General features: G+C 42.1%; 1 protein-coding gene across 1 annotated transcript in view; it reads right to left on the bottom strand.

Annotated features, from left to right (window-relative positions):
- Positions 1 to 9,380: 9,380 nt before the first annotated feature.
- Positions 9,381 to 9,661, bottom strand: part of LOC104075344 (zinc finger protein 516-like) — a gene marked incomplete at its 3' end in the record, with an annotated part of 1,907 nt that continues 1,626 nt past the window's right edge. Inside the window, exon 2 of the mRNA XM_009575797.1 lies at positions 9,381 to 9,659. Within this exon, the coding sequence (XP_009574092.1) occupies positions 9,381 to 9,659 (279 nt within the window). The remainder of the gene's footprint in view (positions 9,660 to 9,661) is intronic.

The raw sequence follows: 9,661 nt of genomic DNA, 5'->3' as shown, positions 1-9,661 counted from the left end.
TACACATTTACAAATCCATTCCAGGCATTGAAAATAATGTCTAGGTATCGGTCACAAAATATAGCGCAGTAGCAGTCACACACCAAGTGCGACAAGGATCCAAAAGTCTCATTCAAGGACTAGGGCATTGAAAAGTATAATGAAAAAAATCTTAAGTTTTACTCCACAGTTTCCATAAAATTCACTATATGCTTTTCATCTCCCCAAAAATCCAGGTTTGCTGCTGATAAATCTTGCAGGCAATCAAGAGAAAACTGAAAATAAAAAAAAGTTGATGCTCTCACTGTAAATTCCCTTGACTGCAGCTAAGTTGCTCTTGACTTTTACCGGTATGACTGGTACCATAGCCAGGCCCATTCAAGTTAAAGCAATCCAGTGCTTGAATGAGACTACTGGGTTAAAAAGTAATAAAGTGAAGTCAAGTGACCTAGTAAAACTTGTATTTGTAAAATGCACCTGCAGAAAACAAATTATCTAGCAACACTAGGCCAAACTGTGCATTACTTTTACACCCCGTGCAGCCCTGGGACTCCACCAGGTTTCAGCTCCCACAGAATTTGGCCCACCATATCCACTGAGAGCATCTACTGCCAAACCTAAGGCTTTAACAAAGAAAACCTGACTCCTGGTTTAAGATGGATGAAGGGCAAACTGTGAACCATCATGTTAAGAGCAGCAAAAAGATTTAACATCAAAGACATCTACACAAGCCCTTGTTAGCAGTCGTTTACAGATCAGTAGAATCCCACTAAATACAGCCGCAGTGCTACCGAAATATTTGGAAATCAGATTAAAAACACTACCATTGCAATTTTCATTGCCTGAATCTTGTTTTACTAGCTGGGGGAGAGTCCTCCCTCACTCATCAGAAACTGGTAGAAAATAAAAGCACTACACAATGTGATCTTATGACTGTAAATGTCACAAAGCAGTATTTCACATGCTATAGCTTGATGTAATAGAAACATCCAGTACTAAGAAATACCAGAATTGCTAAACTGACTTTTACAAGGCAGCAAGACCAGGCTAGGTGTCAAGAACTGAGGGTTTTGAGAAAGCTGAGTTACGGTGCAGCTGGATTCCCAAGTGCATGTTCCTATATGCAGATGTTTATTATACTTGCTGAAGAAGAGCTAGAAGCCTACTATGAAAACTGGAACCCCTGTGCAACTGACTTAAACATAAAGGCGTATTTTTGAACACACAAACTGAAACCAAGATGGCTAATAGCTTTCCACACCCTTGCAAATATTTTTAAATGCTAGTGTTTGGTAAGCATGGAATGGAGACTGGCAATTCAGGGGGGACTAAACGTAGACACAAGCAATCCTTAGAAGCAGCTCTTGTAACAACATTTCCAAAAGCTGCGGCAGAAGTATGAAGAACTAATCTTGCTTTGGGCATCTTACATAAGCTTCAGGGCAAAGTTTATCCTACTATCACCTACCTTTAAGAAACCACATTCACTTCCTTGCTTTCTAACAGATAAAATAAAGGCTGGGTAAACCTATCTCTCCCTTAACATCTTGGTACAAATTTTCTTCCAAGCTGAGCTATGCTTTGGTCGCTCATATCACAGACCTACAGCTACAATAAACTGTCTAAACAATACTTCTAATTGTGTCTCTTGTTATTGTATATGGTAACCTGCAAAAAAGGAACACTAACAATTAAAGCTAAATACAGTAGAAGTACCTTTGGCATGCTGTATCAAAATAGCCTGCACAAAATTCTTCGGTACTTAAACAAGACCCCCACTGAAATGTTTGCAAGGAATAAAAGCAGTGCAACAGCTGGATTAATAACTTTAAAATGCTGCAAAAGAAGTTCTCTCTGAGCAACAACAAAGGCAATCTCTGTCATGAGAAGTCATTCATCTACTGAAGTATCTCAAGCTCAGCCAGCAAGCCTTAGTTCTGACTTGAGCTGACTGTGTGTTATCTGTTCCTCATCACCCTGCCCCGTTGTGAGAGGAACTTGAATTGCTGTTTAACACTCTTGCTGGCCACCCACATTACAAGAGACTGAGTAAAACAGGACCTAGTAATGCAGGGCATGGTAATCAGGAACACAGTGGAAATTACCCAAGATGCCTACAGGGCAATCATTAAACATTTCTTAGTTGGTATGATGTCAGGGTAATGTATAGCATTAAAGGGTACAGACTGCATTATCCCAAAGCATTGCTGCCCTGTTCCAATCAAACACTTTTTGCATGAGCTTTTTGAACCACAGCTCCCACCATCAGCCTAAAATAAAGAAGGGCCAAGCAACTTCACTTGTGTGAGGTACACATGCCAAGGAAGGTTTTAACCACACATCTAGATGTCCTATGGCTCTTCTCTCTTCCTCTCCCCTTGATACACACTTCAGTGATTGTGGCTGCCATAATTTTTCTTGTTATCCATTTCCTTGGGATGATCAGCGTAATTTCTGTTTTGTTCTGTTCCCTCAGTTCTTCCTCCCATTCGTATCAACCCACAGTTGAAGATAAATGAAAGCAAAAAGCTATTGCTGATGGCAGCACCACAGGAATATACTCACACATAGGAGATATCCTCTGCAGTCCTGAGGAGCATACAAAACCCCAGAGAGGAGGGAAGAGGTAACAAAGTGCTGCTGTGGCGATACACACAGGCCTCTACTGGTCAAAAACGATGCTCCAACCTGCAGTGCTTTGCAGAGAAACTTCAGATGATAAGAAAATACCACACTGCATGTGGCTTTGCTACACTCATCAGGATTGGACTACGTGCATTACAGCAAGGTACATATAAAAGAGAAATTTCTGACTGGCATTATTAGGCGCATTCAAACTGATCTAGTCCTGATCCACTGAATTTGCTTTAAGGAACAGTTCGAACTTTGCAAAGTTCCAAACAACGCCTAATGGATCTTAACTTCTGCAAGCACAGGGTCCTTGCCTCTGCCCAACTTCCCCTATGATGTGAATCATCAACTTGCTGTATTTGAAAATCCTGGCATTAATCCCACTGGCGTTAACAACTAAAACAATTAGGTGGGGTTGAAAAGTTGAGGGGGTTTTATATTCCAACAACCACTCCTCGGCAATGCCAAAACTAACTGGTGAAGTGTGTAATCACAGTGTAAAATTTTTATCTTCGTGGTACGGATCTAACAGAAGCCACTGAGACACTGTTCTTCCTTGAAACTACCTCACTTCTTGGAAACCTGGTGCAGTAGTTACCAATTGTCCAGCACCGAGACATTCTCTAATTTGTTGTATGATTATTCCGCAAAATAAATATGATAAATAACTTCAACATACTTAAGATTGTACATACAGAACAAGATCTTCATTTGGTGTAAAATGTCTCAAGAGCACTGCCTTCAGTGGCATTATACTATGGGATTTACAGTAAGTGAGAGTCTGGCATGACAGTCTGGCATTACATCTGAAGTGTAATTATTTGATTAAGACATAGAGTAAAAATGTTTGATTTTTAAATAGTGGAGAGGACCTCCCTTGCACACAGAGCAACATTTTTTCTTATAAGCAGAACAATGAAGTCCTGGTACTGGATACTGGCAGCTGTGTTTCATGCACTCACTTTGGCAACAGAAAACTTTTGCTAGGACTATCTTTCTTCTCTGGAGTTGCTATACATTTTTATTTTTCTATTTTCACTTGCTTAGCTGTTTTATTCTTACTGCTCCTCTTCTCCGCCAAATTACAGCCTCACCATTTTACTGGAAAATTAAAGCAACTCTGGACAATTTTTACTTTGGATTTATTTTAAATCAAAAGCCTTATGAAATTAGGCGCTTTTCGTTAAAGTTCCAGCTCTTGGATTTGTTATAGTTTATATCTGAGCAAAACAAAGTCCAAATTTATGCTTCATAAATCTCTCCTACTCTTCTTTCAAAAAACTTACTAATGTCATTATGTTTCTATTCAAGCATTCCAATTTACATACAGGATTTTCTTACAACATGCCTGGGATAAATGCTGTGTGTTACATCCCCCAGTTTGCATAAGCAATTCACAGGCAGCTGTCTCTTCTCCTTCAATTTACTGATAAAGATATTAAATCAGTGTCTTGCCATTGTTACATTTTAAAAACTCTTAGAAATCAAACACAAAGAGCTCCAAAACCAGGCACTGCTCCTCCTCTTCTTTTTTTTTTTTTTTCTGCTTAAGCTAAAACCAAGGAAGGAGCTGAGAGTTGACACTTTTTAGCAGATAGGTAACAACAAGCTGGTGGGTCACTGACAGGTGTGGACAAGGCGTGCTCCTGCTGCTGTCTCCCGTTCGTGTGACTGCTCCAGACCTTCTGGTTTTCACATGGAAATCCTCTTGGAGTTACCCACCTCCGAGTGCAGGGTGTCACGAGCGCTCACGGCTTCAGTGCAACACACCCAGCACCCTGGCACTGCCTTGGAGGGTTTGAACCCCGACACCATCCCACATCATTTTTCAGCCTCCCCTCCTCTTCGAAACCTCATCACACAGCATAGCTCCCTTCACCAAGGTCCTGCTCCTCTCTGCCTTCCCCCATTCCCCTTTCTCTCCTCCCTGCACTCTACTCCTACCTCTTGTCTCGCCCCGTCATGGAGCCCATCTTCTCCTGAGCAAGTCCCACCATACCACCGGTAATTCCCAACACAAACCAAATGCAGCCACGCACCACTGTTTTGTGTTCATTGTTTGTGGTTTTTTTTTCATATTCTGCACAGTCTAGCAACTTGTGTCCGCCTCATCTAGTCAGACTATAAGCTCCTTGGGCCTAAAGCTGCGTTCATACAGGGCCTAGCGCAACAGTTCTCACTCGCAATCAGCTTCTTCCTGCGTTAGCCAGCGTAATAAAAACAGCATGTGTTGAGTAAGAGTGAATCGGTCTCTCCTGAAAGCATTTCAAAAACCCGGAGGAGTCTGACAGAAGGAAATAAAGAAAAAAAAAAGGGAGAGAAGAGGCAGGAGAGAAAGGAAACAAAATGGAGGAGATGGTTTCCACCAGAAGCAGCATTCCCTCTGAGGTGCAACACCCTCTCCTGTCACTGCCATCCTTCCCTGACAAGGTCAGGCTAGAAGCAGCATTCCTCTCCTTTATTCCTAAATAACACTCCTTTTCTTTTTCTTTTCTTTTTTTTTTTTTCCCTCCCTAGATTACTGTTAACATTTACTTCCTGCCAAGTCTGGCGCTTACATGCAAAAAGAAGTACCTTTATGGCACTCCCTTACTGACTGGAGTATCACAGGCCTGTGATCTTACTACATGTTTGCTGAGTGCTAAGTGGTATTTAAATAATTTTCACTTCTTTTCTTCATCTTCCCACCTGCCAGCAGCAGTCACAGCCTCAAAAATTATACTTCCTTCTTCATTTCAGGTCTGAAATAGTTCGTACTGCCTAACGTAACAAACTGTAACACCCTCACTGCTAAATACAGCATGACAATGAGGGGCCCATGTTGAGCCTTAAAAATACTAACCACCAAATGCACACTTTATTATTGTCGAATTATTACCTGAAGTGTAATTATTTTATTAAGACGTATAGTAAAAATGTTTGATTTTTAAATAGTGGAGAGGACCTCCCTTGCACACAGAGGAACATTTTTTGTTATAGGCGGAACAATGAAGTTCTGCTGAACTCTCTGCCTTATTTCTTTGGAGTACCTAAAACTACGTTTTAGTTGATAAACTGAAAGATTTAAGAAGTAGAGTATTTTCCCTTCCACTTTTATCAATACATGCATAATCCCCCTCTACTCTCTCAGTCATAGCTCTGGGAGTTTTTTTTTAGTTAAAAATGAACATCACAAAAAAAAAAAAGTCTCAAGTTGGGGAAGTGCTGAGCAACAACTCACAGGTGATTCAAACAGCTTTGGATGCAACTCAGTGGAAATTCAGGTACAGTTTACTAGTGGCTCGAATGCCAAATAAAAACGAAGACGACTCCTGGGCAGGAAGACTTTGAAAATATTTAAAAGCTGCTCTTAACAGAGCGAATGTGGTCTGAGCCATCATTTCCCACATGGCCGTCACACAAAGCATATATACATCACGCATGTATCTTTGTATGACAGGTACCATGCGGTACACTGCCTATGTGACTCTAGAAAACTGATTTTTACCCTCCTTCCAACAAGACGGAAAGCATTTTGTAACCAGCTAGCTTACCCCCTGGCAGCTGATAAGCTGGCTTTGCAAACACTACCCCTGCACCTGAGAAGTCATTATATTATTCTACGTACACAGCAGAGACAAATTACCCATGTGTTAAGAGCAAAGTGCCTACCCTGGAGGCTGTCAACCCCATTTCACACGCAAGGTGCAATTCTTGCTCTTCTCCCAGTAAGCTCCATCAGTACTTCCCAGCCCCACTGACCCTCAGCCGCAACATCTGTTGGCCATAGGTAACCACGGTGGTGCATTGCCCACTTCCCTGGTGCAAGACACTGTGTGTCAACAAGACTACTCAGATTATTAAGAATTAAATGCACAAAGAAGTACTTTCAGCTGAGTCAAGGCCACAACATTCAATACTTGGCAGTCTCAAGGCCCTTTTCTGACCCAGGATAACACAGTAACGTGTCAAAGAGGGGGAGAAAAGTAAAGAGATGAAAGTAAAAAAAAAAAAAATATAGGTATTATATAACGTTATGAGTAGCACAAGTTTTTCCTGACCACAGCCTGAGTAAAAATAACACCGTAGAAGGCATGTCAGGAACAGGAACCGAGAGTGCTGGTTGCTCGCCTCCACAGGGGAGGGTTGCTGTCCGTGGGGCTGGAGTGTAGCTTTCGACAAAAAGCTTTGTCGAAAAGCTTCACCAGCAAGAATAACTACAAAAAGCCGCAGCAGAGGATAGCAAACCGCAGCACTTCTAGGACAAAATGTGCTTCAAGGCCATACCAGAACACTTGATTTTAGCAGGAGCGTACATCAGGGCAGAATTTGGCCTGTATGCTGCACACCTTAAGTTTCTGTTCATGGGGAAGGGAAAGAAAGCTTCTCGAGTTAAAGCAGCAATCTGCAGAAGAGTAAAACTAATCCTACAGCCTGCGGGACAGAAGGATCCCAGTCCCTTAGAAAACAATATAAGGGCAGTATGAGTAAATCTGCATACCAAAAAGACAAAATTGAGAAACTTAAGTCTTGAACATTCACTTATGAAAACTGCTTTTAAAAAAAAAGAAAAAAAAAACAAACCAAAAACAAACCAAAAAAACAACTTTCTTTTGAATCCAGAAAATCTCTGTCACTTGTAAAAAATGTTCACTTCATTGACACAGTGATTTTATTTAAATAAATTCTATTAAGAAGCAAGGGTAACATTTCTTTTGGTCATAAGATTAAAATGTTTCTTATTAGCCAGTTAACAAATTGATTAGCTCTTCAGCTGTAACATTAGCAAACATAAAATGCAGCAGCCGCCCTCCTGGCCCATCAATGCAACCACATCCCTTTTCCAAGATGCACCTTTATTTAGGCCCATCAGTTTGCTGCTTCTTCACAGTTAAAGAGGATAAAGACCAATTTGGCACCCAAAGAAATGAGTTTCCAGGTGTTGGCTAGTGACACCGGTTAAGCCTTTAACTCTCACCTTTCACTCCTGCAACAAGGGCTCAGAGCTTGAGTTGAGGCAAGAAACAGGACAGGCAAAGAGATGAGATGGCTCCTCTTGTTAGAAATAAAGTGCTTAATACGGAGAGTGCATAAGAACAGTTTTCCTATTCGAACATTACGTGAAAATGTGTTTCGGTGTTTTCAGCCCGTCTCCACCGAGTTTCCATAAAGGCACTGTACATTACACCAGTAAAACATGGCAGCCCCATTTAACTCCAGGCAAAGCTGCAGTTTTATCACTGCATCTTGTGTCAACTGTACAGAGGTGTTTTCAGGTGGCAGCGGATGGATTTTCACACACAGTAAGTATGTGTGCTTCATAAGAACTTTGTTTAAGTGTCCACAATCCAACAGCAGATGGGAAAGCCAAATTTTGAGCCTTTTAAATAGGCAAGTAGTCATAGTGAAAATATTTACATCAGCTTGTCACTAGGACTTTTTGGAGTTGTAGTTTATGGAAAGGGCAAGAAAGCATAAAAAAAGTGAGTTCTTGGTTTAATTTACATTTCTGTTCTAGTGTGCACCCAATTTGTTCATCGGGGACTTGACCCAAGTTGTAGCAAAATCAAGTTTAGGACCGTTCTTGTAAGTTTTAAGGACAAACAGACGGGTTTAATTTTTTACAATTTCAATCCTTTGGAACTCTCTTCCCTCTACGCCTTGCATTTTGAAAGTTACATAGCCAAGCAGGGTCGGCCCCAACTTTAGTTGTCCTAAAACCATGGGACTTTCATGAAAGAAGCTTAAGGACAAAAAAAAATACATCCAGCATTGCTTCAAAGCTTTATGAAAAACATGTAACTATTAATACACAATTCTGGAAAATGTTGCTTTGCTGCTGCAAGGTCTGTAGCCAGTGGAGAAAGCACAACATTATATAAAATCCTGAAAGGACACAGCTAATTGAATAAACCCACCCTCTTCCACAATGGTGCAGATTACTTCATCGGCGATGGTCTTGAAAACGAGTTTAACTCTACAGATAACTATGTTCTTCACAACAAAAGGAATGAAAATGAGAGGAAAACGTTATTGTTCGCCAAACAGAAAACAAACAAAAAACCAGCGCAAGGCTAGTAAGGAAAGAATGGTTAATCTCACATTTCTAAGAGGGTGTTATAAACAAAGAATGGTGAACAACAAAAATAAAATATTAAAAAAAAAAAGATACAAAAGTGCTTAATGGTGTTCTTTTAAATATTTACTTTGCTGCTATTTGGAGAATAATTTGTTCCATTTAGTAGTGTTGGGCTCAAAGGACCGCTTTAATCCAGAGAGATTAATTATAGCCTTTGGAGTTATAAACACAATTTGGGAAGCGAAACAGAGAAGAGGAGAGAGACGCCTCTCACGCCGGCGATTAACAAGTTTACGCGCTTTGGGGCTACACCACACAGACTGTGCCCCTGCACGCTACAGGCAGAACAGTGCACAGGACGCCCATAAATCGGGGAAAAAACAGCCCCTGAGATGATCAGGGAAGACACTACCCTACCCTACAGCGTTTCTATAGGCAACTAAGATACATCTCAAGTGTCCTTCACCGAAATACACCGAAAGTTCACCTGCACCTTATGAAGACGTCCTCTGATCTTGTTTTTATTACCTGCATCAGAAACAACGAGTCGCCATGCCAAGACAAGCAGCAGCGGGCACGGGACCCCATCCACACTGCCTTTAAACCTCTCCCGTGCTTTCACGCATCTCTCCCTCTGCTCATCGCCGTGTCCTGCACCGGGAGATGCAGGGACTGGCGACAGCGAGCAGGGCAAGGCTGGGAGCGATCTTACCTAGCGAGGGGTTGGCTGCTCCCTCCTCCGAGCTCTCCTCAGCCCCCTCCTCCCCCAGGCCAGAGGTGGCCGAGTCCTCCAGGGCGGACGCGGAGCCCGGGGTGCTGGGCCCGCTGACGGACCCCGAGTCCCCTTCCTCACTGCTGGAGCCGTAGCGGTCAGGCTGGGCGGCCGTCCCACCCTCGCTGCAGCTCCTCCGCTCCTTGCGGTGCACCCGGGAGTGCAGCACCATTTGGTGGTAGGTGCGGAAGATCTTCCCGCACTCAAAGCACTCGGTGGAC

This window comes from Fulmarus glacialis, unplaced genomic scaffold, assembly GCF_000690835.1.
Source record: "Fulmarus glacialis isolate BGI_N327 unplaced genomic scaffold, ASM69083v1 scaffold28174, whole genome shotgun sequence".
In the NCBI taxonomy this organism is placed as follows: domain Eukaryota; kingdom Metazoa; phylum Chordata; class Aves; order Procellariiformes; family Procellariidae; genus Fulmarus; species Fulmarus glacialis.
Note: the sequence above shows the minus strand (reverse complement) of the source record. Positions and strands in the feature narration are given on the sequence as shown.